The 26412-nt window shown below is 37.8% G+C and overlaps 3 protein-coding genes and 1 long non-coding RNA gene across 4 annotated transcripts; 3 read left to right on the top strand and 1 right to left on the bottom strand.

Moving 5' to 3' along the window:
• Positions 64 to 1359, bottom strand: LOC18767062. Its single transcript, XR_002273069.1, has 3 exons — positions 1165 to 1359; positions 539 to 629; positions 64 to 375 (listed from the first exon to the last, which is right to left on the bottom strand). It is a non-coding gene; the product is annotated as an uncharacterized LOC18767062 (long non-coding RNA).
• Positions 8783 to 10313, top strand: LOC18766397 (probable ribosomal protein S11, mitochondrial). Its single transcript, XM_007201775.2, has 3 exons — positions 8783 to 8901; positions 9019 to 9142; positions 9464 to 10313. Exons 2-3 carry the CDS (start codon positions 9034 to 9036, stop codon positions 9982 to 9984), a joined length of 630 nt encoding a protein of 209 aa, XP_007201837.1. The 5' UTR covers positions 8783 to 8901; positions 9019 to 9033; the 3' UTR covers positions 9985 to 10313.
• LOC18768055 (UPF0481 protein At3g47200) lies at positions 11020 to 12820 on the top strand. The gene has a single exon (XM_020570811.1). It carries the CDS (start codon positions 11264 to 11266, stop codon positions 12623 to 12625), a length of 1362 nt encoding a protein of 453 aa, XP_020426400.1. The 5' UTR covers positions 11020 to 11263; the 3' UTR covers positions 12626 to 12820.
• On the top strand, positions 15330 to 17164 carry LOC18766471 (UPF0481 protein At3g47200). The gene has a single exon (XM_020569773.1). The coding sequence runs from the start codon at positions 15558 to 15560 to the stop codon at positions 16971 to 16973; it is 1416 nt and encodes a 471-aa protein (XP_020425362.1). The 5' UTR covers positions 15330 to 15557; the 3' UTR covers positions 16974 to 17164.

A 26412-nucleotide genomic window follows, 5' to 3' on the forward strand; every position in this document is an offset into this window, starting at 1 on the left:
GGATTGTGAAAATATTCTTGCACCCGAGTTCCGAAGTTCGATTACTCGTACTCCCAATATCGCTTGTGTCCAAAATAATAATAATAATAATAAATTTACACACCACATTGTGATCAATAGTCCTACAACATTGTACTGTCATTCCAATTCCATCATGGACAAATATAACTATATAGATATGAGTGGTATATATGTGTTTTGTTGAAGTGGTATTTGGTACTATTACAAACTTGTGTATGCTTGAAAACATCAAACACAAAGAACATCTCCTCCTTTAATTTGTACGGAAGGTCATGGTATTGTCAGGTAACAAATAAAATTGAGGGGTCGCAGCAACACTCATCCAGGAGACAACAGCAACATAATGCTGCAAAGCTGCACAATTAGGCAAAGAAGAAATTAATTAGTAACTGTATAAGAAATTTTTTTTATAAAAGAAAATACCAACAAATACCCTTTAATTTGCTAAAAGTAATAATTAAGGGGAAAAGGAAAGACACTTGGGAAGAGAAAGTGTGGAATAAAGAAGAACAATTACCATCCTTCAAGGAAACCTGGTTCTCTTTTTGGTGGTGGAGCAGCAGCATAATATTGAGGAGGAGCCATCACAGGAGGTCCTTGATAAGGCCCTGGTTTAAATTAAAATTAAGTTAATATTCAAATTAAACTAGTAACATTCCTCAAACTACTTCATAAATATATATATATATATATATATATATATAGAAAACTCCTCAAACTACAATCATGCAGATTTTTTTTTCCTTCAAAAGTTAGGAGGGAGAGCGGTTTTTTCACCCACACTGCCAAGGTGCCATAGGGTTCGAACTTGAGACCACTGGTCAACAAGTCAATGTCTTTTCCACTAGGCTAGATCCCGTTGGCACAATCTTGTAGAATTTTGCTACTAAATACTATTCCCACTAATTACATCAAGATCCCTCATAGTGAATTTGTAGAAGTCTAGAGCTAGCATTCCTATGTTTATCAGATTTAAACCTACAATATTCTCTAAATTCTAAATAAACACAGGAGAATCATCTCATGACGAGCAAGGGAAGAACAGATTCAGGATTCAAAGACAAAGAAAAAACATGCAAACGATTTTATACAGGTTCAAAACTAGAAAGCAAACAAAGAAGGAATAAATATATATGTATATACCTTGAGGTGGATCAGCGTAACCATACTTGGGATCACTCATCTCCAACACAAGCCAAAAGCTGAAACACCAGAAGAATATGAAATGGGATTTGTGGTTTTAGGTTCTGGCACTCAGATATATATATATATATATATATATATATATATATGCATGAAAAGAAGATTGGAGATGAAAAATCAGACTTGTTTTTTAACTCTCTCTCTCTCTCTCTCTCTCTCTCTCTCTCTCTCTCTCTCTCTCTCTCTTATAGACACAAGTGGAATGATGAAGAGGGAACAATAACTTTTCCTCTTGTTTTGCAACTTTCATATCTTTGCATGATTCCTTGAGAGATGGGTTAGATCAAAGCTTATATGTTAAGCTCACAATAAGAATATTATGGAAAGTTATTTGATAGTTGGTGATGCCTATATTTGGTGCAAATGTAGAAGCTTCCAAACTACTTTTGTGTTGCTACATATATTCCATTCCCTTCACATTGTAAAGTAACAAATTGATATTATATATGTCAATAAGACTCTACAAAGTAGTTAATGTTATGTAAATGTTGAGCATGTACAATAATAAGACGCTTTAGAGCCTTTTTGTTTTTTCTACTAAGGAGGAGGACTCAAAAGAGGATTAAAAAGTTGGCTTTGTCATGAAAAAAAACATTAACCCTTGAGGTTGTTAAAATTTGGGATGTTGGCATGGAAAAAACTTCGAAATGAACAATTCGTGTTAAAGAGTAACATTGAAGTGAGACGCTTAAAACTGCACAACAATGGATATTGGTAATGAGATTACTGGTTTTGTGTGGGTCCCATCTTACTATTCATTTATGAAGCTTTAGTAAATATTAGAATAAAAAGTGGAATAGGAATCATTCCCACACACTACACAGATCCTGACTTTCAAACTCAAATATAAAACTTGAATTGAGTCTACCACTGATTTTGGTACGATATGCATAATACGTTTATGGAAAATATGATTTTGTTTTGTTTTTTGTTTTGTTTTTTTTGTTTTGTTTTTTGTTTTTTTTTTGTTTTTTGTTTTTTTTTTGCGAAAGAAGAACTCATTGATAACAATTAAGAGGATATAACCATGTCATCGTTTATAATTGATTCCAGCCAGAAGGGAACCTCTTCAATCCAAGTTACCATAGTATTACAATTAAGAGCATGCTTTGCTAGAAAATGCGCTACTTGGTTAACCCCTCTTGGACTAAAAGAGATAATAACATCTTCAAAGTGTTGCAGACTCCTCTTAATATCATAAATAAGATGCCCATCTGATGCCCAAGACTCTTCCTCGTCCTTCTTTACATCATTTACTGCCCCTTGTGAATCAGATTCAATTAAAATGGAAGAAAAGCCAGCATCCCGAGCAAATTTCATCCAAAAAAGAAACGCCATGATCTCCGCATGTTTAGATGAGGTGGCACTGGCAAGAGGAAGGGCCATAGCCGCCATCACTTCCCCTTTGTCATTTCTAACAACAGCGCCAATTCCACCCACACCTGTTTCGGGAATAAAAGCAGTATCAACATTTAGTTTATATTTACCAGCTAGAGGAGGAGACCACTTAGTTGGTTTCTCTTCAAATAATTTAGGTTCCCCTTCTACAAGACTTCCATATTCACCAGCCAAGTGATGGGCTCTGTTAAAAATCACATCTTGTGCACAAGAACGACCCTCAATAACAGCTTTATTTCTGTTTTGCCATAAACTCCAGCAGACATAAAAACAATCGCATTTCATACCTCGAAAGATACATAGTGGCAATTTCAAACAAGTCCCCATAGTTGAAAAATTTTAGCCCCGTGAAAACCCCCCTAAACAACACTTTCTTCCAAACTTTTTGGGCATTAGGACAACTCCACAAAGCATGAATTACACTCTCAGAATTCACATTACAGATCGGGCAAGAGTCCTCAGAAATTATTTTCCTTTTCAACAGATTAGATCTACAGGGAAGATAATTCTTAATAGCTCTCCAAGTAAAATATAAGATTTTTTGTGGTACCTCTTGGGACCAAACTTTCCTCCAGAAAGCATTTTGAACTCTTGGTTCCGAAGAAGATCCAACAGCCCCACTGCAATCCTTTTTCTTTGATATCTCCAGCCTGTATCCACTTTTCACAGAATAAATTCCATTAGTAGTATAATGCCACATCCATCGATCTTTGTGATAATTAACACTCAAAGGGATAGATTTAATAGCCTTAACATCTCCCTCATGAAAACACAAATTTAGTAAATCAACATTCCAAATCCCAGTAGGAAAAATAAAATCACTTACTTTAGTTTCTTGATCCAACACTTGAGGGGAAACAAGGCGGAAAGAGTTTGGTCTGGGAATCCAAGCATCACCATAGACTAGTGTTTCTTGTCCATCTCCAATCCTCTTCCTTAACCCACTCAAGAGCAACTCACAACCCCAAATCAGAGACCTCCAAATATATGAAGAAGCTCTTCCTTTACCAGATGCCAAAAAATTGTTAGAATTCTCTGTCTGTATAGTATTTTCAGATTAGGAAGAGGTGTATATTCTGGAGATTTTAGCTAGAGAGAATGAAGAGAAATGGGGAAGGCACTGTTCTATTGAATTCTTACAATCTGCAGCTTACATAGTGTGTCTGACAGAGAGAGAAATGTGATTCTCTCCTAACAGAATTACAGCTGTCACCCTATTAGGTGCTTACACGTGTCATACCAAATCTAAGCTAGAGAATCCACCTAGACTATGATCTAATGGTTCTCATTACATCATTTAAAATAGACTTAACAGAAAATAGAAAATGACTTCAGCTCTAAGAAATCTGTAGAAGGATTATATTTCAATACTCCCTTCTAATCCTTTAGCTGATTTCACTCCAAGCAAGCTTCTCAACCTCACAAACCGATCCTTAGGCAGAGCCTTAGTCAAAATGTCTGCTATCTGATCTTCTGTCTTGCAGTACACCAGTTCAATTTCTTTTGCTTGAATGGCTTCCCTTATAAAATGAAATTTCCTACTGATGTGTCTTGTCTTTTGGTGATGAACTGGATTCCTTGCCATTGCAATTGCAGAGGTGTCGTCACATAGAATTGGAGTCCCTTCTACCTGTTCTTCACCAAAATCTTCAAGCACAAATCTGAGCCACTTAGCTTGTGAAGTTGCTTCTGCAGCACTCACATACTCAGCTTCGGCTGTAGATAAAGCAACTGTGTTTTGCTTGATGGAAGCCCAAGAGAACATGCCTGAGCCTAGTGTGAAGGCATATCCTGAGGTGCTCCTCATATCATCCTCACTCCCAGCGCAGTCACTGTCACAATACCCAATTAGAGTAGCTGTTTTCCCCTTTGCAAACTCAATTCCAAAATCTAATGTGCCTTGTATGTATCTCAGCACCCTTTTAGCAGTTCCCATGTGTTTCTTTGAGGGATTGTGCATAAACCTGACAAGCAAGCTAGATGCAAACATGACATCTGGTCTTGTGGCAGTCAGATAAAGCAGACTTCCTACAATCTGTCTGAATTCATTTTCATCTGCTACTTCACTTCCATATTCTCTACACAATTTCTCATTCACCACTAATGGAATTGCCACTGACTTGCAGTCTCTCATTCCAAACTTCTCAAGAATTTTCATGGCATATTTCTTTTGATGAATGAAAATATGCTTATCAGTTTGTTCCACTCCCATGCCAAGAAAATGGTGCAACAGACCCAAGTTTGTCATCTCATAGTGTTGCATCATATCTTGTTTAAACTCTTCAAGCATTTTAGGACAGCTTCCAGTATATATAATGTCATCTACATAGAGTGAGACAATGATAATACCTGAGGTGTCACTTGTTTTGATATAGAGAGTAGCTTCACTTAAGCTCTTCTTAAAACCTGCAGTGTTGAAATAGGCATCTATTTCATCATACCAGGCCCTTGGGGCTTGTTTCAGTCCATATAGAGCCTTGTTCAACCTGTATACCTTGGTTTCCTTTCTCTCTTGAACATATCCTTGAGGTTGTTCAACATAAACTTCCTCCTTTAGAATGCCATTGAGAAAGGCAGACTTCACATCCAGTTGAAATAGGTTCCATTCCTTTTGTGCTGCAAGGGCTATCAAGGTTCTGATGGTGTCAAGTCTTGCCACAGGGGCAAATGTCTCATTATAGTCGATTCCAGGCTTCTGTGAATAGCCTTTAGCCACAAGCCTAGCTTTATTCTTCTGCACAGTACCATCTAGGTTCAGTTTGACCTTGTAGACCCACTTAACACCAATTACAGGTTTGTCAAATGGCCTGTCAACTAATTTCCATGTATTGTTCTTCTCAATCATCTCGAATTCAGCCTCCATTGCACTTCTCCATGATTCATCCAAATCTGCTTCTTCAAAGCTGTCAGGTTCTACAATGCACATGTTGCATTGTGTCATGATGTCATTAATACTCCTCCACTTGTGAGGTGTGTGATCAAACCTTTGAGTCTCATCAAGCATTTCTTCCCCTTGAGGTGCAAGTTCTTCTTCCATCTGCATTTGAGTATCCAAAAACTGAGATTGTTCATCTAATACCCTCTGTTCAGTTTCTGCAGTACCTTGATTTCCATCTGGCATAGGCATTCTCACATCTGCATTGCTAGGATTCTCCCATTTCCATGAGGCTTCTTCATCAAAATAGACATCCCTAGACAAGATAATCTTTCTAGTCTTAGGATCATACAGTCTATAGCCTTTTTCACACAATCCATAGCCCACAAAAATGCATTTGTGACTGTTTTCTTCCAACTTGTGTCTCAAAACAGAAGGAATAAGTACATGGCATAGGCATCCAAACACTTTCAAGTGTGCAATACCTGGCTTTCTTCCTGTGTAGGCCTCAAATGGTGTCATTTTCTTAAGAGACTTAGAAGGACATCTGTTGAGAAGGTAGACTGCTGTATGAACAGCTTCTGCCCAAAACTCATATGGAAGACTCTTTTCATGTAGCATAGACTTTGCCATCTCAATTACGGTCATGTTCTTCCTCTCAACAACTCTATTTTGCTGAGGGGAATATGCTACAGTCAGCTGCCTTTGTATTCCAGCCTCACTGCAGTATGCAAGAAATTCATTTGACATGAATTCTCCACCTCTGTCACTTCTAAGTGATTTCACCTTATGTCCACTCTGCAATTCTGTCATTGCTTTGAACTTCTTGAAACATTCAAAAGCATTAGATTTATTTCTGAGAAAATAACCCTAAGCCATTCTTGTATAGTCATCAACGAATAACAGGAAATATCTGTTTTCTGACATTGATGCAATCTGCATTGAACCACAGATGTCAGTGTGAACTAATTCAAGTGGAAACTGAGCTCTCCAAGTAGATTCTGCAGGAAATGAGTCTCTATGCTGCTTTCCCAGCTTGCAGCCTTCACAAACTGCAAAATCCTTCTCCAGACTAGGCAGTCCATGAACCATGTCTTGATTTGCCAGCATCCTGATGCTTTGATCATTAAGATGGCCCAGCCTTTTATGCCAAGTCTGCAAACTGTGAGTCACACTTGCTCTCAGCACCAACTGAGTAGCAGGTACCATTGTGAGAGAGAAACACCTATTGCTAGTCATTGAAACCTTAGCTATAGGATTTTGCAGTGACCAATCATCAAAAATTGTCACCATTCCCTTTCCAAATACTAAACACTACCCATGTTCCATCATCTGACCAACACTGAGCAAGTTCTCTTCTAAACCAGGCACCAACATCACTTCTTGAATATGTTTTCTGCCTGTCTTGGTTTCTATCACAAGTGTGCCTTTTCCTGCAACTTGAACTGTCTCTCCAGTCCCCATTTTCACCTTAGAAGTTACATCCCTTTGAATATCTATCGGTAGCCTTTCATCTCCAGTCATGTGGTTACTACAACCACTGTCCACATACCAAGAATTGTTCAATTTCACACCTGTCACGACATTGCATGCATAAAACAATGTTCCAGTTACTTCAACCTGATTGGCATAATTCACCTTCTGCACAGGTTGATTTCCATGGCAATCTCTAACCATGTGACCAAACTTTCCACATCCTCTGCATTTTGGTTTTCCTTCAAACCAGCACTTGCCATAGTGCAGTTTTTCACAGTGCTTGCAAGGTGTTTTAGTTCCATCATTTGATGCATTTGGTTTAGGATTAGAATTGGGCTTGTTATTCCAATTCTTCCCATTTTCCTTCCAGTTCCTCTGAGACTTGTTACCTCCAGAAGAACTTCCATTCTTAGAGCTTTTACTCTCTATGTTTAGGCTAGTAAAAGCCTTTTCTGTGGAATTTTCAGTGTGCCTATCCAATCTGAGCTCAAAGTTCTTGAGAGACGCAACCACTTCTTGAATTTCAAGAGTGTCAAGATCCTTTGAATGCTCAATCACAGAACATATAGAGTCATAAGATCTAGGCAAGCTAATAAGTAATTTCTGCACAACTCTTTCTCTAGGTAACTCTTCACCATAACTTTTCATTTGATTAATTAGATCAAACAGTTTAGCAACATAACCAGATAATGACTCACTATCCTTCATACGAGTGTATTCAAACTCTCTACGTAAGCCTTGTAGCTTCACACTTCGTACCTGTTTATCGCCTCTAAACTCCTGCTTCAGAATATCTCATGCACCTTTTGAGGTTTCTTCATTCACTATTCTGGGAAAAATTTGGTCTGAGACTGCACCTTGGATCAGTCCAAGTGCACGAGCATCTTTCATCAAAATCTCAGCCGATGTAGACTTCTCTTCTTCAGCAGCTTTAGATCCTTCTTCCTTTCCTTTTTCCTTCTTTGGATATGAAGCATCAAAACCATGTTCAACCAAATCCCACAGTCCATGAGATTTCAGAATGGTCTTCATTCGAATGCTCTAAAACTCATAGTTTTCTCCATTGAAAACTGGTGTACGAAGCTCAGAAGAGCTTGATCCTGCCATGTTAGACATCAGACGCAGCTAGAAAAGCTTCGTGAAGTTTTGAGTAAGCTCAACGTCAGCTCAGCCAAACACCAGCTCGATTCTCACAGATTCACGCCCAACAAACAATCGAACCTGGCTCTGAGGCCATGTTAGAATTCTCTGTTTGTATAGTATTTTCAGATTAGGAAGAGGTGTATATTCTGGAGATTTTAACTAGAGAGAATGAAGAGAAATGGGGAAGGCACTGTTCTATTGAATTCTTACAATCTGCAGCTTACATAGTGTGTCTGACAAAGAGAGAAATGTGATTCTCTCCTAACAGAATTACAGCTGTCACCCTATTAGGTGCTTACACGTGTCATACCAAATCTAAGCTAGAGAATCCACCTAGACTATGATCTAATGGTTCTCATTACATCATTTAAAATAGACTTAACAAAAAATAGAAAATGACTTCAGCTCTAAGAAATCTGTAGAAGGATTATATTTCAACAAAAATTACAATTTGAAAAATAACGAGCTTTTAACAAAAAAATTACAGTAGGAAAATATGATTTTGTTGACCAGCCGGATGTGGAACCAATACGCGTGGGATACGGCTGTGGTTTTGTTTAAAAATATTTGGAAATTATGGTGGTCGTTTTCAAAATTATTAAAAATATGGGGCCAAAGGTGTAAATTCGAAGACTTGATTTAATCACACACTCCCAGCCTCTAGGCTAGGTTTTCCTTTGTAAAAGAAATGGCTGCACCAACTTAAAGAACCAGAGGTCCAGATCCAGAAGGAATAAGAAAGAAGAAGGAAGAAGAAGAAGAAAGTTCTGCTCCACCTCCACCAGGTCAAGCTTCTTCTTCTCGATTTTGACAAATTTTATCAAACAATAAAGTAAGAAATTTTCCATTTATTTGTTAAATTCCTTGTCCATTTTTGACTGAGATTACAGTATATTGTACAGAAGTTGAAGTGAGCCATGTATTCGTCTCTCTCTCGGCTGTCTTCGTCTCTGGTTCATCGCCTTGCTAGATGCCAGAGCCAGCTCATTGCGTCGAGGTCTTTCTCTGTCTCTGGAACGCCACCAGGCAAGTTCTTCTTCCTGCCCTTTCTTTTTGGCCAATATTTCTGTCGTACCATTGGATATTGAACCTTTTAGTTTTGTTGGTTCTTGAGTTTATTCTTTCTTAAATGAGTTTCTTTGAACATCTTTGCAATTGGGTTCAAATCAATTTGCAATTTTTCAATTGTTTTGAGTGTTTTTGAATTGCATTTTGAATACTGTTATGTGACTTGTGAAATTAGTTTGATAAAATATATGGTGGTGAATCAAGAAGCTTTGCTGGGAAACTAATCTTTAATTGGTGTCACTTTCTTGCAAATGATTGATAATATATTGGACTTTACAGGTCCAGTAGAGAATTTTCAACAAGGTTTCAATTCTTCTGAGAATGTTTCAAGGAATTCCAGGTCTATGAACTTTGTGAGGGGGATTCTAGAGGAGGATGGAAAGGAAAACATTGGTTTTTCTCAGTTTCCCCGATATAATATGGAGCAAAATGCTGATATTGTCCATATAAAGCTGATGAAAAACAATACCTTTGTTACTGTGACGGACTCAAAGGGGAAGAAGAAACTTGGGGCCTCAGCCGGGTCGTTACCAGGAATGAAAGGAGGACCAAAATTGTCTAAGTATGCTGCTGAAGCAACTGCAGAACACGTTGGACGGATGGCAAGAAATTTCGGGTTAAAATCAGTTGTAGTGAAGGTGAAAGGGTTTACATATTTTAAGAAGAAAAGGCAAGCCATTGTGAGCTGGAAAGAGGGCTTTACCAATTCCAAAGTGGGTTTGAATCCGATTGTATATATTGAAGATACAACCCGAAAACCCCATAATGGCTGTCGCCTCCCAAAGAAACGTCGCGTGTAAACACAGTGCACTGTAGGCCTAATGAGTATTATCTTTTACTTGGCTAGAGTATCTTGTCCAATAACGAGATGTAGAGTCCAAACTCAGTGGTGGCAGAACTTTTCGAAGAAGACTGCATTTTTTCTTTTAATCCCTTTAATTTCAATGCCGTTGTGATGCTACTGTGGTCTATTTGGAGATGGTTGTTTCTTATGAGAATATATTTGCTTAGAAATTTCTCTTACAATATCAGTCTGGAAAATTTGTGCTTTTTCTTAGCAGTGTTCAGCTGTAGTAATAATGGTTGGAATTGACTGTACATTGACTTCAATTCATGAAATCTTTTATGAAATAGAACCAGAGATACAGATTGTTTGAAGTAATTCCGGCAACATTACAACTTCAAGTAACAAAGTAATTACAGGTAACTAGGGGCATCATGCACCTTACCTAAGCAGCTTCTATGTCACGAAGACTGTTGGTAATACAGAGCAATTTAGAAATAGCATTACAGAAACACAAGTGATAGTAGGTGTCACAGAACTAGGATTATATTTAAGCTTTTGTTTCGATCTCGTGACATTTGCCAAGTTATTTCCTCAATTGTGAACTGTAAATTTGCGAACGGTGAGCCATCTTCTGCTTCTATTTTTTTTCTCCAGCGTAGGGCACGCTTGAATAGAGAGATGGCTGCACTCATCATTTGCAGAGTACTGAGTGCTCTTCACAAACACCACTGCTTCCATGGTTTTCTTCACTGCTTGTTCCTCCAGCATCTTCGTCCGTTCTTGAAGATGCTTCACGTACTTCACAAGTCAAATCTGCAAACCTTTGAACTTCAAAAATTCACAAACATCTTAAACACCAAGAAACACTAGAATTCACAACACAATCACAGAAAGCAAAAGAGCAAGCTTTTCTCAACTACGAATATTTATGCCAAGGCAATCAGACATTTTATATTCTCTGTTGGAGATAAAAAGCTTCTTCCTCATAAAATATATACCAATCTTCAGATTCATATAAAGTCATCAAGTGTACTTGTTCCCTCACTATCAATATTAATATTGTGCCACTGTCATATACATCTAAACATCAATCAAGCATCTCTCTTCCAAATTAAGCTTCTATTTTCTTTTCTTGAAGCTCAACTCAAGTAATGAATTTTTGTGCTCAGTTGTACTAACTATATATAGGTATGCATGGTAAAACTAGAATCACCATCTATGACCACAGATCATTCAGTCCAAACCCCCTCCCAAAAAAAGAATAGCCACATATCTTCACACTTTGAAATTAAATGGCCCAAAAAGATGAAAATGTGAGGCAAGTTAACAAAAGAGGAGGTGGACAAGGAAGCAGAGGAGACCAAGACCAACCTGCAGAAATTGAGGTGAGTATTACAATCCATGAGGAGGCAAGTACCAGGGAGGAGAGACTCAACAAATTAAGGGAAGAAGCACCGCCAATTCAGGCTGAAAAGGTGAAACCAAAGATCCAAAGGGTTCCCTTCATGCTCCGACAAGACACAAAATTCGACAAGTATTACGAGCCAATTGTTGCAGCACTCGGTCCTTTCCACCATACTCGTAAGCCAAAGTACGAGCATGCAGAGAAAATCAAGCTTAAATTAGCTGCAAACTTTGTCAAAGACAGTAAGCAGAATGATGCAGATCTGCTCAAGAAGGTTGAAGACAATATCAATGAACTAAGGAAGTGCTATGATGAGGAAGCAACAAAGGACTATGAAGACGAATTCCTCGCATGGATGTTGTTCGTTGATGGGTGCTCCACACTGGAATTCATATACAAATATGATGAATTAGAAAATTTTCAGATCAAGAGAGACCAGGTGACCTTTGTAGAACATGACATATTCTTGCTGGAGAACCAACTTCCTTATCAACTCCTCCAGCTGTTGATGAGCTCGAGCCAAATACACAAGAAATTGAAGAAATCAATCGATGACTTTGTTTGGAGAAATAGCCTTGCTCAGAACCAACAAAATCCAGAAGCAAAGCCAACTCATCTGCTTGAGCTTCTTCGGACAACAATGCTAGGAACTTCACCTAGTGAGAAAACAAAAGGTACTAAACTTCCCCACTCTTTTCGCAACGTGCAAGAGCTTCAGGCAGCCGGGATCCATTTTAGGCCTAGTAATAGCAACTCATTGAGGAGCATATCTTTTATTTCTTCTCTATGCCATGGAATCCTTTATCTTCCTCAAATAAAAGTAGACGACTCGACCAGACCCAAGTTCATGAACTTGATAGCCTACGAAATGTGTCCCGATTTCCACAATGATTTCGGGGTCACCTCTTACATATGCTTCCTCGATTCGCTCATCGATCATCCTGATGATGTAAAGCATCTGAGGAAAAAGCTGATACTTCAAAACTTCCTTGGGAATGACGAGGAGGTGGCTCAGCTCTTCAATGAAATAGGCACTGACTTGGTGCCTAACGATGACATTTACTACTCTGTTAAAGACCAAATAGAAAAGCACTACGGTAACTGGGGTAACAGAGTGATGGCTCAATTCTTTCATGAGCATTTCAGTAGCCCATGGACTGTTGTTGCTTTCCTTGGTGCTCTCCTAGCTCTTGGGTCGAGCATCGTTCAGACTGTTTACTCAGTCCTCGGTTATCATAATAATAAATAGGATTCTCTATAAGCAGAGATTCACAACTCCAATATTCCACACCCTCTCCCTGCAATAAGAGATGAGCTATAGGCACTGAAAATGCCTAGGCTTACACTCATTTCTGTTTTCTGGTTTGCTCCAATAACTGTACGCAAGAGTGTGACTAAATAAATCAAGTTGAACATGTATTGGTCTATCTGTTTTCTTTAAGTGGTTGAAGTTTTTCTCATGAGTACAACGTATTTGGTATCTTCCACTTGTTCCGAATTGGTTCCTGTGGCTGAATTCAACTTGATGACTTGTATTTTTTGTTTTTAATAATTAGGGTGTTTTTAAGTTGTTTTTGAGTTTGAGTTTTTAAAAATAGGGCTACTAAACAGGTTTTCTTTGTTTTGGACTCAAATTCCGTTTTTGAGTTTAAAAACTTGGTTTCAAGTTGGATACCAAAGAGACCCTAAAATTCACAACACAATCAGAGAAAGCAAAAGAGCAAACTTTTCTCAATTATAAAATAGAATTAGTTATTCAACTACGAACATAAATAACTCAACAACCCAAGAATGTTATTGCATCTCCAAAGGACTGAAGCCTTGATCTATAGTGAGGAGTAACTAGGAAAAAAAAAACCTCAAGCAGGTTAACTTTAACGTTAACATCAGTTCTGGGGAAAAACAAACATAAAACATAAAATTAATGATGTGTCATATGTTATGTTGTTAGATTATTTGAGTGGCTTAGATTTCACAAAATGAGGGTAAATGCACGGATCCTAAATGTAGAGGCTCGGGGGATCCTGAGCCTCTATATTTAGTTTCCCGAGCCTCTACATTTATGATCCGTGCATTTACCCGCATTTCACAATATCTAAACCATTCAAATAATCTAACAGTTTTAAGATATGACACATGACATGTGAATAAACTTTTAAAATTAATTAAGAAAATTAAGGTTCAATTTAAAATTAAAAGAATATAAAATCACAAAATTCAGATTAAAACCAACTCCCCCTCCCCACCACTACCCAAGCCACCATACAAGCTGCCATTTTTGTGTGTTCTTACCAGCCCCCTTTCCTCACCCTCCCCTACCTCCTCACCCCAGATTTCCCTTATTCCCCAATTCATCCCAGCCCCCTCCCCGCCCCCCTCTTCAACTTTCGTGGAGAAGGCTATCCTTTATCTTTCTTGTGAAATGTGAGTAAATGCACGAGAGCTAAATGTAGAGGTTCGGGATCCTCTTTAGAGAAGTTAGAAAGCTTTTGTTTTTCAAAATCTCTCTTGATACGGACACCATACCCAAAAAATGTGTGATTCTCACTTTAATCTTTAAATTTTTTTTATTTATATAAATTCATTTTCAACCAGCCCTTTTCAAATACTCAAATTCCCCCCTCTTTCTCTCATCACAAAATCGTCTTTGGTTCTCTCATTATTGTACCATTGAATGCATCTGATGACTCAATTTTAAAATCTGCTTTTAAGAAAATCCAGTCATCATGATGTGAGAAACACTGTATATACATGATGTGAGTTAGGCTATCAATTATAAATTAGTAGTTTAGACTATCATATATATATATATATATATATATATATACACACAGAGTTTCCATTGAGGGATCCCTCAAATAAGCTTATTTGAGAGATACTCTTGTAGGGCTCACTCCGGATTGTATTTCACTAATCCAAACCGTCTATTTTGTAGATACTCATTCAAAGATCATCTCTACAAAAAATCACTTGAATCCGATATCATTTGACCATTCAATTGAGTTATTGAAATTTTAGTACTTTCTTGAAGCACCGTGTTCATTGATTTTGTAGGACACAATTGAATATAGAAACGATTTCCGATTTGTCTAATTTTTTGTAAGGATGATCTATGAATGAAGAACTAAAAAATAGATGGTTTGGATCATTGGAAAAAAAATTGTATGGTACCCTAAAGGGCGTCCCTCAAATAAAATTATTTGAGGGATCCCTTAATAGAAAGAGACAGACATACAGAGAGCTTCTATTGAGGGATCCCTCAAATAAGCTTATTTGAGAGATACCTAATTTCTATAATTTGGGTTTGATATTTTACAGTGCATGTCATGAGCACATTACAATACTTTTGTCTAGTACGAAATCTAAAAAGAGTGGGCATATTAAAATTCCCTTTGGATGGAGTGATTTTAAATTAGGAATTTAAATGATATTATAAGATTAAAGTGTTTGGTTAAACTACTACACATGTACGCCAAGAGTTGAATAAGAAGGAAATGACGAAAATAAGTGGATTCCAAATAACTCATTGCATATATATACTCATTTGAAATTCATTCCAAATGTTGAAGCTAATGTTTCCTAGTAGTTTTTAGAAAATTCAACTTTGTTCTCAAATCCAAATCCTCTCTTTAAATACCTCGATCCAAACAGAGCCCTACTGAATTACGTGACTCACGTTGTTGATAATTTTATATGAAAATTTATCTTCAAGGACTGAAATTCTACTTTACACGCTCATCACATTGATTCTTATCGTACGGAGGACACTAGCCTTTAAATGCTTTTGTGTAGGAAACAATCCCAACCACGAATATTTATGCCAAGGCAATCAGACTTTTTATTTTCTGTGTTGGAGATAAAAGGCTTCTTCCTCATATGATTAGTGTACCTAACTATATACCAATCTTCCGATTCATATAAAGTCGTCAAGTGTACTTGTTCCTTCACTATCACTCTCAATATTAATATACATCTAAACATCAATCAAGCATCTCCCTTCCAAATTAAGCTTCTACTTTGTTTTCTTGAAGCTCAAGTAATGAATTTTTGTGGCCTGTTGTGCTAACTATATGTAGATATGCATGCAAAAACTAGAATCACCATCTATAACCACAGATCATTCAGTCGAAATCCCCCTCCCAAAAAAAGAATAGCCACATAGCTTCTCACTTTGAAATTAAATGGCCCAAAAAGATGAAAATGTGAGGCAAGTTACCAAAAGAGGAGGTGGACAAGGAAGCAGAGGAGACCAAGACCAACCTGCAGAAATTGAGGTGAGTATTACAATCCATGAGGAGGCAAGTCCCAGGGAGGAGAGACTCAACAAATTAAGGGAAGAAGCACCGCCAATTCAGGCTGAAAAGGTGAAACCAAAGATCCAAAAGGTTCCCTTCATGCTCCGACAAGACAAAAAATTCGACAAGTACTACGAGCCAATTGTTGCAGCACTCGGTCCCTTCCACCATGCTCGGTTGCCACAGTACGAGTATGCAGAGAAAATCAAGCTTAAATTAGCTGCAAACTTTGTCAGAGACAGTAAGCAGAATGATGCAGATCTGCTCAAGAAGGTTGAGGACAATATCAATGAACTAAGGAAGTGCTATGATGAGGAAGCAACAAAGAAATATGATGACGAATTCCTCGCGTGGATGTTGTTCGTTGATGGGTGCTCCACACTGGAATTCATATACAAATATGATGAATTAGAAAATTTTCAGATCAAGAGAGACCAGGTGGCCTTTGTAGAACATGACATATTCTTGCTGGAGAACCAACTTCCTTATCAACTCCTCCAGCTGTTGATGAGCTCGAGCCAAATACATAAGGAATTGAAGAAATCAATCGATGAGTTTGTTGGGAGAAACAGCCCTGCAGCAGCACCAGCAGATCAGAACGGACAAAATCCAGAAGCAGAAGAACAGAGGTCACAACCAGGACAAGAAGTAGAAGCAGAGCCAACTCATCTGCTCGAGCTTCTTCGGACAACAATGCTACCTTACGAAAGTGAGAAAAAAGAAGGTACTCAACGTTCCCACTCTTTTCGCAATGTGCAAGAGCTTCAGGCATCTGGGATCCATTTTAAACCTAGTGAGGGCAACTCATTGAGGAGCATATATTTTGGGTCTTTCCATCTATTCCATGGAATCCTTCATCTTCCTCAAATAAAAGTCGACGACTCGACCAGACCCAAGTTCATGAACTTGATAGCCTACGAAATGTGTCCCGATTTCCACAATGATTTCGGGGTCACATCTTACATATGCTTCCTCGATTCGCTCATCGATCAGCCCGATGATGTAAAGCATCTGAGGAAAAAGCAGATACTTCGAAACTTCCTTGGGAATGACGAGGAGGTGGCTCAGCTCTTCAATGAGATAGGCACTGACTTGGTGCCTAACAATGACATTTACTCCTCTGTTAAAGACCAAATAGAAGATCACTACGACAACTGGGGTAACAGAGTGATGGCTCAATTCTTTCACGAGCATTTCAGCAGCCCCTGGACTGGTATTGCTTTCCTTGGTGCTCTCCTAGCTCTTGGGTCGAGCATCGTTCAGACTGTTTACTCAGTCCTCGGTTATCATAGTAGTAAATAGGATTCTCTATAAGCAGAGATTCACAACTCCAATCCTCCACACCCTCTCCCTGCAATAAGAGATGAGCTATGGGCACTGAAAATGTCTAGGCTTACACTCATTTCTGTTTTCTGGTTTGCTCCAACTACTGTACGCAAGAGTGTGACTAAATAAATCAAGTTGAACATGTATTGGTTTTTCTGTTTTCTTAACGTGGTTGAAGTTTTTCTCGTGAGTATAATGTTGTACAATTTCTTCGGCGGACAAGGGTATTTGTAGGTTCTCATTTAATAAATAAGGTTAAATTTCACTTTACTACCTAGAAGTTTCTCGAAATTCTGACTTTGTTATCTAAAGTTTTTTTAAAATTTAGAACGCGCTTCCGGGCATGCAAGAGGCTTTTTTTTTTAAATTTTAAATTTATTTTAAAATTAAAAAAGATAATGGGTAGTTGTGTTCTATAAAAATATGATCCATTATCTTATTTTAATTTTTTAAAATATGAAAAAGTGTGAATTTATCATATTATCCTCATTTAATTAATAATTTCAATTGTTAATGTTTGTATTAATCAATGGCATTTTCTGACATTTTGAATGTTTCATTATTCTCAACTTTTTACTTTATATATATAGATATATAGATATATAGATAAATATCAAATAAAAAATAAAAAATAAATTGAAGAAAGAAAAAGAAACTCTCACCACCTCTCTCTCTCGCATTCCCCTCTCTGAACTACCAAAAAGTAAAAAAACTCTCTTCTTCTATCTCTGTACACCACCACCTCCCATCCCCACGTCCTCACAACCACACAGCACAATTAAAATGAAAGGCCCTAATTAATATCAAGAAACCCTAATTTAAATTTCGAAGAGAGAGATAAGAAGTCGGCGAAGGCGAGCAAAGTAAACGACGGAGAAGAAGTCGGCGAGCGAAGACGGATAAGAAGAGTCGGTCGCTTGGGCTCGTTCGCAAGGGGGTGGCACACTGGGAAGGCCCTAATCCGAGGCCATTGGCACCGTCGATGGTCCAGAGCTTCCTCTACCAGCTCTGCAAGGGGGTGGCTCACTGTCACTCCCATGGCGTTCTCCACCGCGATCTCAAGCCTCAGAATTTGCTTCTGCACGAGGAAATGGGGATTCTGAAGATCGCCGATCTCGGCCTCGGCCGCGCCTTTACTGTACCTCTCAAGAGTTACGCGCACGAGATTGTAACTCTCTAGTACAAAGCGCCGGAAGTTCTACTCGAGTCACTACTCCACCGGCGTCGACATGTGGTCCGTCGGCTGGAGGGTGGGGTTTGTTTGCTATGGAAGAGGGAGAGGGAGAAAGAGGGTGAAATACTTTTTTATTTATTTAAGTTTGTTCTTTTTCGAATTTTTATTAATTAATAAATTACTTAAATTTTTATTAATTATTTCATTTGTATGTCCACATGGCGCGAATTTAGTGGGCTAAATTTCTAACACGTCATTAATTGCAGGCCCATTCATTGCCACGTCATGAGTTAACAGAACATTTGACGAAAATACTGACAAAAGTATGAAATTGATAGGAAAACAAAACTCTGGGTACGAAGTTGATACTAGCAAAGTCAGAATTTTGAGAAATCTCTGGATATTAAAGTGAAATTTACCCAATAAATAATGTAACTCTGTATGTTGCCTATTCATTTTATGAGTTGCTGCAGATTTACTTGCAGCTTACTCAGTGTAAGCAACTCTTCCTCAAAAAATTTCTGAAATTTTAATTTCACGAAAAGAGATTATTACAAGTCTCTAAGGATTATTCTTTCTAGAGATGCAAATGCTTTTTGGGTGCCCTCACATTTCTCTGGATATATTCTTGACAATTTCCTTTCCCTGCAAATAGGGCCTTGAGAATTGGCAAGTGAACCTAATCTGGAAGCTTGAGGATCAAGGCATTCAAGAACTACTTTCCCACATCCAGAAAATCACCATCATGTCCAGGCGATGATGATGGTGTGTTGAATGAAGATATTTGGTATCTTCCACTTATTCCGAACTAGTTCCTATGGCTGAATTCAACTTGAGGACTTGTTAGGTCATCTCCAGTAGTAGGCTAAATGTGCCATATCATTGGGTCAAACCAAGTCAGTTGGCTAAAAAGCTGAATGTTGGGCCAAATGTGGCCTGATTCTTAGGTGGGTGTATATATATATATATATATATATATATATATTTTTTTTTTTTCTCAAAAGCCAGCAACAGCTTCTTTTTTTTCTTTGGACAAAACCTGCAACGGCTCCTTGCAAATTCCAATGTCTCTCTCTGCGGCCGTTATATATATATTCAAAAATCCTAATTATTGGTTTTTTTAATTAAAAAAACTCTAAAAAATTCATAATGTTTTTCTATAAATGCCAACTTCATTTTTACATAATTTCCCACATTCTTTTCATCCTTCTACATAAATTCCCACAATTTTTTCATCCTTCACATATTAAAAAAAATTCCCCTAATTGTTAAAAAAAAAAAAAAAAAAAGGGCTGGCACTTCGTTGAAAAGCATAAATTGGATTCGAAAGGAAGATGAAGCTCTTTGCAAGGCTTTCTTTAAAGTCACCGAAGATAATGTACACAGTACTAGCCAAACCTCAGAGGGTTTTTGGACTCATGTTTCTCACAAATATTACGAGCTTTACGAAGGCACCATTGAAGTGACCCCGAGAAACCACGAAAGTTGTGGAAGTCAGTGGAAAAAGCACATCTATATGAGCTTGAACAAATGGAATCAAGCATTGAAAAAAGATGAGAGGAGACATGTTTTAGTTGGCGTCTCCTCTCCTCCGGACATCATCTTCTTCGTGCTCCTCCATCAGTTGGCGTTTTTGCTCCTCCCATTGGTCTTCTAATTTGGAATTAGAAGAGGAACCCCAATTGGTATCCATTGCAGAATTAAATTGGAATGACAAATTATACAAAATGAAAGAGAAAAATTGGAGAGGAATCAGATGAAGGTGTGAGATATGAAACCAAAAACATCTCTTTCATTGACATTTGAAGCTGAAGATAAGATGTGTCACGAGAACATAAATCAAATAAGAAATATAGAGGGCTAATCATGTACAGACACGTGGCACTCGAAAATTTTATATGAAAATTTTTGGGATTACATCATGATAAGATGTGCCACGTGGACAAAAAATCTAATCATAAATATGGGGGCCTAATCACATGCCGTGCCGACCCATGTATGTCACAAGTCCTATCCGAAAATATTTTTCTCTTATAAAATAAATTTTAAATAGGGTATAAAGTAGTACTTTACTAAAATTATCCAATATATTTTAAGAATTTTCTAAAAACTAATATAATATTGAGGGGGCTATGATTTGGCCCTGCAGTGCTGGAGATAGTAAATATATAGCCCATCACTATTTCATAAAAAAAACTATAAATAGTTGGCTAAATTTCATGGGTGGTCTATGTTTAGCCCTCCAATGCTGGAGATGACCTTATATCCCCAAGACAATCCCAAAGTGTGAAGGTCCTTCTTTTCTTTTTAGGTTAGTATCTTTTGCTTCTTTCGCATCTCTCTAACTCTCCAAGCATTTGATGTTCAACTCAGCCCTTAAGTTCAATTTCTGCAGATTAAAGAGGTTGCAGACTGTCTCCAGGAGTGCTTGAATAGAGGGTTTGGAAAGTTGGAGGGGCCAAGGTATCTCAAGCATACAAGTTCACCTAGGCCTGGACACGGATAAGTTCGATTTGGTAGAGAGATCAACCCGTTAACCCTTTAAAGTATACGAAGTTAGTAGGCAATGGACAAGGAAGCTCAGTAGAGCTGACTTCAGGTGATTTCAACAGTAAGGTTCAAAGATGTGTTCCTTGGAGTGCAAGGCTGATGGAATCTTAAGATGACTCCAAATTGCATAGTATTGATGCTTTGTCCAAATGGATGTTGCCAAATCTTAATATATTTTCAGTTGCAGCTCCCCTTCTAGATAGACTTGACGATGACCTTGAGTATTTGATTGTTCTCAAGTTGATTTGGGCGAATCACATAAACACACTTGTTTTTAGTGTGAAATTATGTTGTACAATTTTAATATTGTTGATCTAATTTTAGACATCGACTGCTCTCTTATTGCATGACAAAGATAATTATTGACACTTCCAAACTTGTTTTACTTGATGTAAAGAGGGCAATTTTGCTAAAGTGATAGGATAGGAAACTTACGTTAAAAAATTGATTATTATTTTGAGAGATTCACTATTATACCCAATATAGGGGGCTAAATTATAAAAATATCATATATGAAATGGACTTTAGAAACACACCAAAAACTCATTTACAACATAACAAAGAGGCTTTTAACTTGTTAAAAATTATAAAACTGCCATCAATTTTTTAAAACAAGCCCAACCCCAAAATCTCATAAAAAATACCAAAAACACTCAATAGGGCATCAAAGTAATTTAATAATTAATATTAAATTCAATAAGGCCAGCTGTTAATTTTTGAATTTTTTTTAAATTTATTTATAAAAATTTAATGAAATAGAGTTTATCTATAATATTAATGTTAAAAATAAGTATATCATTAAATATCTATATTATTTTTTATTGTGCTCTATCGATGAATTATTGGGATATAAAGTCCTAGGTTCAAGAAAAGCAAATATGATGTGACATGATGTTACGTTGCCTTCTTCGTTTACGTTAGGCTCAGGATATGTTGTCTATGTAAATCTTCAATACTTAACGTATTAGGACTCCATGTATTACTATATATTGTACAAATATTCTGTGAATGAAATCAAGCAAAACACATTTCTCTACACATGGCCTTTCTTTTGACTTCTTCAACTTGAAAATATCAACTTAATATCTACTTGGTATTGCTTATTTGAAGCCATAAGTGATTATTTGATATTTTTGAAACCCCAATTCGTTTGGTAAAAGGTTAAAAATCACTTTTGTGGAATAATTGATCCAAATGAATTGGAGACATAAGAAAAGCATAATGAATCGAGGAAAAAAAAAATTTCTTTCTTATGACCATGGTTGAAAATTATAATTCCTTTAAAGATACAACTCAAAATTTGAAATTTTACTTGGCTTTAGTCTGTAGCTCAAGTAGTCTTGATGTGGGTTGTAAAAAAAAAAAAAAAAAAAAGAATAAATCTCAATAATTTAAGCAACTCTTTCACGTCTCTAAACACCCGAGAGTTGAACCTCAGATTTTGGTTTTTCATCATCCTCATCCCGAGTGTCTCCTTGGGACTTGTGCTTGACACTATTCTTGTTGCTGAATCTGTCGCCTTTCTGATCTGCCTGTTGGGCTGGTTGGTCGGCTTGCCTAGTTTCGCAGTGATTCTGCCAAAGTCTGGCTGGGAGCAATAGTTAGCTGGCGATATAAGTCGTGCTCAGCTAGCAAGCCCTTCTTGAAGGCTGAGGACGTGATTCAGTCATCGCACCCCATGATGTTTGTTTTTTTTGCCTTGAATCTCTTGACTTAGTCTCAAAAGGATTCATCGAACTTCTTGCGCATATTGAACAAGTAGTCAGGGTTCTTGATCGTCCGATAAGAAGTGTATTCCTTGGTGAAGGCGTAGGCTAGCTCCTTGAAGCTGCTGATCGACCCGGATGGTAAGGTGTGGAACCAATCCTGGGCTACCCATTGTAAAGTCATAATAAACATTTTGCACATCAGCGTGTCGTCTGCATTGTAGAGAATCATAACACTTTTGAATTGTTTCAAATGGCTCTCGAGATTGGAATCCCATTTAAATCATGTGAATGAATGCATTGAGAATTGCTTTGGAGAAGCAGCCTGCTAAATTTTGGTGGTAAATTGGTAGAGTTTGCTTGATCCATTTCTCTGCGCAGAGCATCTTCGAAATCTCCACCAATCTTTAGGTCTCGAAGCCGGTTATTCACAAGCTTTTCGACGTCTTCTGCACGTATGGCCTGTGGGTCACGCTGGTGACCTTCATGATTTGGGCGGCACCAATTGACTTCCTCGTTGGCTCGCAAAGGTCGACCTTCTCGGTTGTCCTGCCTGTGTGGCGTGTTGGTAGACTGCGATTGCGAAGGATTCCCTGCTGCTTGTCGACGGGAATTAGTTCTTCAGGAGTGAGCTGCAGAGCGCCTTTCCTTGTGAACTTCATTGCAAGAGTCATTAGGTTGGCCTTCCTTAGGGCCTAACCTATCGTGAATACTTCCCTATGAGCCTAGGTGGGAGCGAATGTTGACTCGCGAGCGCAGCCTTTTGTGCATGTTGGTCCTTGAACTCAATCTAGACTAGAGAATTCGTCTACTTTGAGTGTAGCTTGCGAATGCTTGTGACGTGTTAACATGCTGGTCAAGTTGTTGTCCATCTCCTTGTCTGCTTTCTTCTGCTCGACCTGCTAGGGACTTCTCATACTGCCTATTGGTGCATTCATCCTTCTCTCTTCCCTATGTTGTCCAAGGCCAAGGTTTTTAACCAAGTTTAGTTGGTTGAGGAGCTGCCTCACCAAGTTGTTTTGGTCATCCATTCTCTGGGTTAGCCAATAGACTCTCAGACTGAGTTCTACTTGACTTCGTGGACCGGGAGGATAGAATTGTGTGAAGCCTAATTGCACACGGGTTAATGTTTCATTAGAGGTGTACACGGGGGCATATATTGAGCGCGGAGGCAAAGGAGGGAACGAGTGAAATTGTTCCAAGATCGGGCCAAAGTAGGTGACAGTGGTGAGACCGTCATGATGGGTGGTTCAGTCACGTTCAGCGACAACGCCGTGATGGCGGGCTTCGGATCCAGTCACGAGCCCATGAGAAGGATTGCTAGATCATGCCGCGAGGTGATGTGACAGCAAGGCCATGGTCACGTGCAAGGCAGTTTTGGTGGCGAATCTAGGGTGCACTGTTGTTCCAACCATGGGGCCATGCAAGGTAGATCCGGCCGTGGGGCAGTGACGCGATGCAACATCGGCTGGTTCCAGAGCTATGGTTTCGAAGGCGGGGACAACATGAGGAATTGTGGCAGCGGCTTGAACCGTGGCGGAAGCCATGGTGTTGCTGGAAAATAAGGTCACGGCCTCGGTGGCGGTGCACGGTGGCTGTCTTGCTCCTCATGTGTTTACTTCCGGCTATGGTTATTCGGAATGCTTTGATTGAGCGAAAAAATGGTGGAAATGAATTTCTTTGATTCAAGAGCACGCTTTGAGTATAACTCATGCTCTCAATGAAAGCACTAAATATTTGTGCAAAAATTCTCACGAGAGAATATTCACTTGTGGATTCTTCAACCTTTGATCTTCCTTCTCTCTCTTCCTCGGTTCCTATAAAAAAATCAAAGTAAATAAACCAGACCCAAGGGGTGTTAGCTAAAAGCCCTTCGATGCCTAAGTTAGGTCGATTGAATCTAGGAGGAAAAATATCTAAAAAAGGTATGGAGATTTTTCTATGTTAAGAACTAGGCGGCCAGAGTCGTGTGTGGTGGTTGAGCTGTGTTAAAAATATATAGAGAGGAGATAGAGATGTGGCGCCGTCAGCTAGGAAGGAGAGAGAGGGAGAGAGATGGTGTTTTCTTGGGTTTTAGAAGTACCTTGTAGCATTGTATTTATAGGCTCCTTGCGTGCTAGGGTTTTGTAAAGAATAAACTTTTATTTAGAAGGGGTTTATTCTTTTCCCAAATTGTAGATATTAAGTCCATTAAGGATTTGATTGTGATCAAATCTCCTAATATGATGATGATATCACCAAATTAGGATAATATCTTAATTGGTTATATTATCTTTTTAAATAAAGATAAGATCCATATATATTTTTGGTGTCAATTATCTTGCTAAATAAATGACTTAATTAATTGACTTAGGAGATATTCTTCTTGTCCACGTGGCGTCTCATGATTGGAGGCTAAAATATTTGCTCCCACAGTGATGTTTGTGGGTTCCTAAGCATTAAAATTTTAAAAATTACAAAGGTAATCCAATTCTGCAGACTTGTATATCAATATAATTTTTTTTGCCCCCATCTAGAGAGGCCAAACTTAGGGTTGAAGAAAATTGCACAAGAATACAAGCTGAACTGGGATTCTTCTAACACTGAAGCAGGTAGTAGCATATTGAATTTGGGATTCTTCTAATAGTCAGGCACTTTACATCCAAATCATTGGGTCATCAGCTTTAGCCCAACTTACCAGGTTTCTAGATGATGCTTGACAAGGGTTTTGAAATGTAATTATAGGCATAGTACAATTTCTCTCTACTTCCATTTGGATAAGTGTAACTTTGACAATGAATTTATCGATCCTTGTAATACATGTGGAGTTATTTTTTGAATGAAAATTCTTTATTACGTGTTATCTATTATCGGAAAAGAAGAAAATAGTTTTACTTATCATGAAGCTTCAATTTACAGATGAACTATATTGTTATAAGGTGAACTGGAAATTAATAATAAAATACTGATATTTAGTATGACAACGTGCAAAGACTATTGTTAAAAATGTAACAACAACGTGCATACGAATGTTGTCAATGATGTGTTCAATAATGTGCAGAAAACGTTATTGTACACTTATTTCACAATATACGTGAGGTGCATTTAATGGTGTTAACAACGAGCACTGATATCAACGACAACATGCAAAGCGTGTTGTCGAAAGCCCTGGACCTTTTAACGACATCAACGTCAACAACGTGCGCCACGTGTTATTAATATCCGTCAACAACACACAATGCGCGTTATTAAATGACTTTTTTTCTTGTAGTGCAAGCATACGAGTTCACTTGGCCCTGGACACGGATAGGTTTGATTTGGTAGAGAACTCAACCCATTAACCCTTAAAAGTATATGAAGTTAGTAAGGTTTAAAATATCGATGGTATCGAAAATATTGGTAGTACAAAAAAACATAAATTTCAATGGAAATATCAAGATATTATCAATGTCAATAAAAATTGAACAAAAACCATGAAAATTGTAAGAAAAACTTGAAAAATTTTATTAAAACTTTAGAGAAAGTTTATTTAGTCAACTATCTATTAGTTTATCACAAAAAAAAATTGGAAGGAAATGCATTGCATGATGGCTTTAACTTATTTAATTTGATTATATAGTGAGCCACAAACACTGTGAGTGTAAATAATATGTAGTGTTAAACAGCCCGAATGGCTATTTAATACCTTGGCAATTGATGCCAAGGTTAGCGTTCGGCTATAATAATATTAGCTCTTTTCCCGGAAAAAAAAGAAGAAAAACAGAAAAAGATAATATGTAGTAATTAATGAAAGAAGATTAAACACACCATAATTATTTATATATATATAATGATTTTATACAATATTTTACGTTTTATACATTGCACGGTAAGATACATGAGTGACTTAGTACCACATAGAATTCCCTTTTGTGTATTATCACAAAAACATAAGCAACATGGTGGTTAAGGTATTGGAGGAGTGAAATGGTAGGGGTTCGAATCCCCTTTGCATATGTGCTTTGTG

This window comes from Prunus persica, chromosome G8 (genome assembly GCF_000346465.2).
Source record: "Prunus persica cultivar Lovell chromosome G8, Prunus_persica_NCBIv2, whole genome shotgun sequence".
Taxonomy (NCBI): Eukaryota; Viridiplantae; Streptophyta; class Magnoliopsida; order Rosales; family Rosaceae; genus Prunus; species Prunus persica.

Coding starts and splice junctions, on each gene's coding strand:
- LOC18768055 (XM_020570811.1), top strand. CDS start 11,264: ATGGCCCAAAAAGATGAAAATGTGAGGCAAGTTAACAAAAGAGGAGGT.
- LOC18766471 (XM_020569773.1), top strand. CDS start 15,558: ATGGCCCAAAAAGATGAAAATGTGAGGCAAGTTACCAAAAGAGGAGGT.
- LOC18766397 (XM_007201775.2), top strand. CDS start 9,034: ATGTATTCGTCTCTCTCTCGGCTGTCTTCGTCTCTGGTTCATCGCCTT. Junction 9,143..9,463: donor TGTCTCTGGAACGCCACCAG/GCAAGTTCTTCT, acceptor TGGACTTTACAG/GTCCAGTAGAGAATTTTCAA.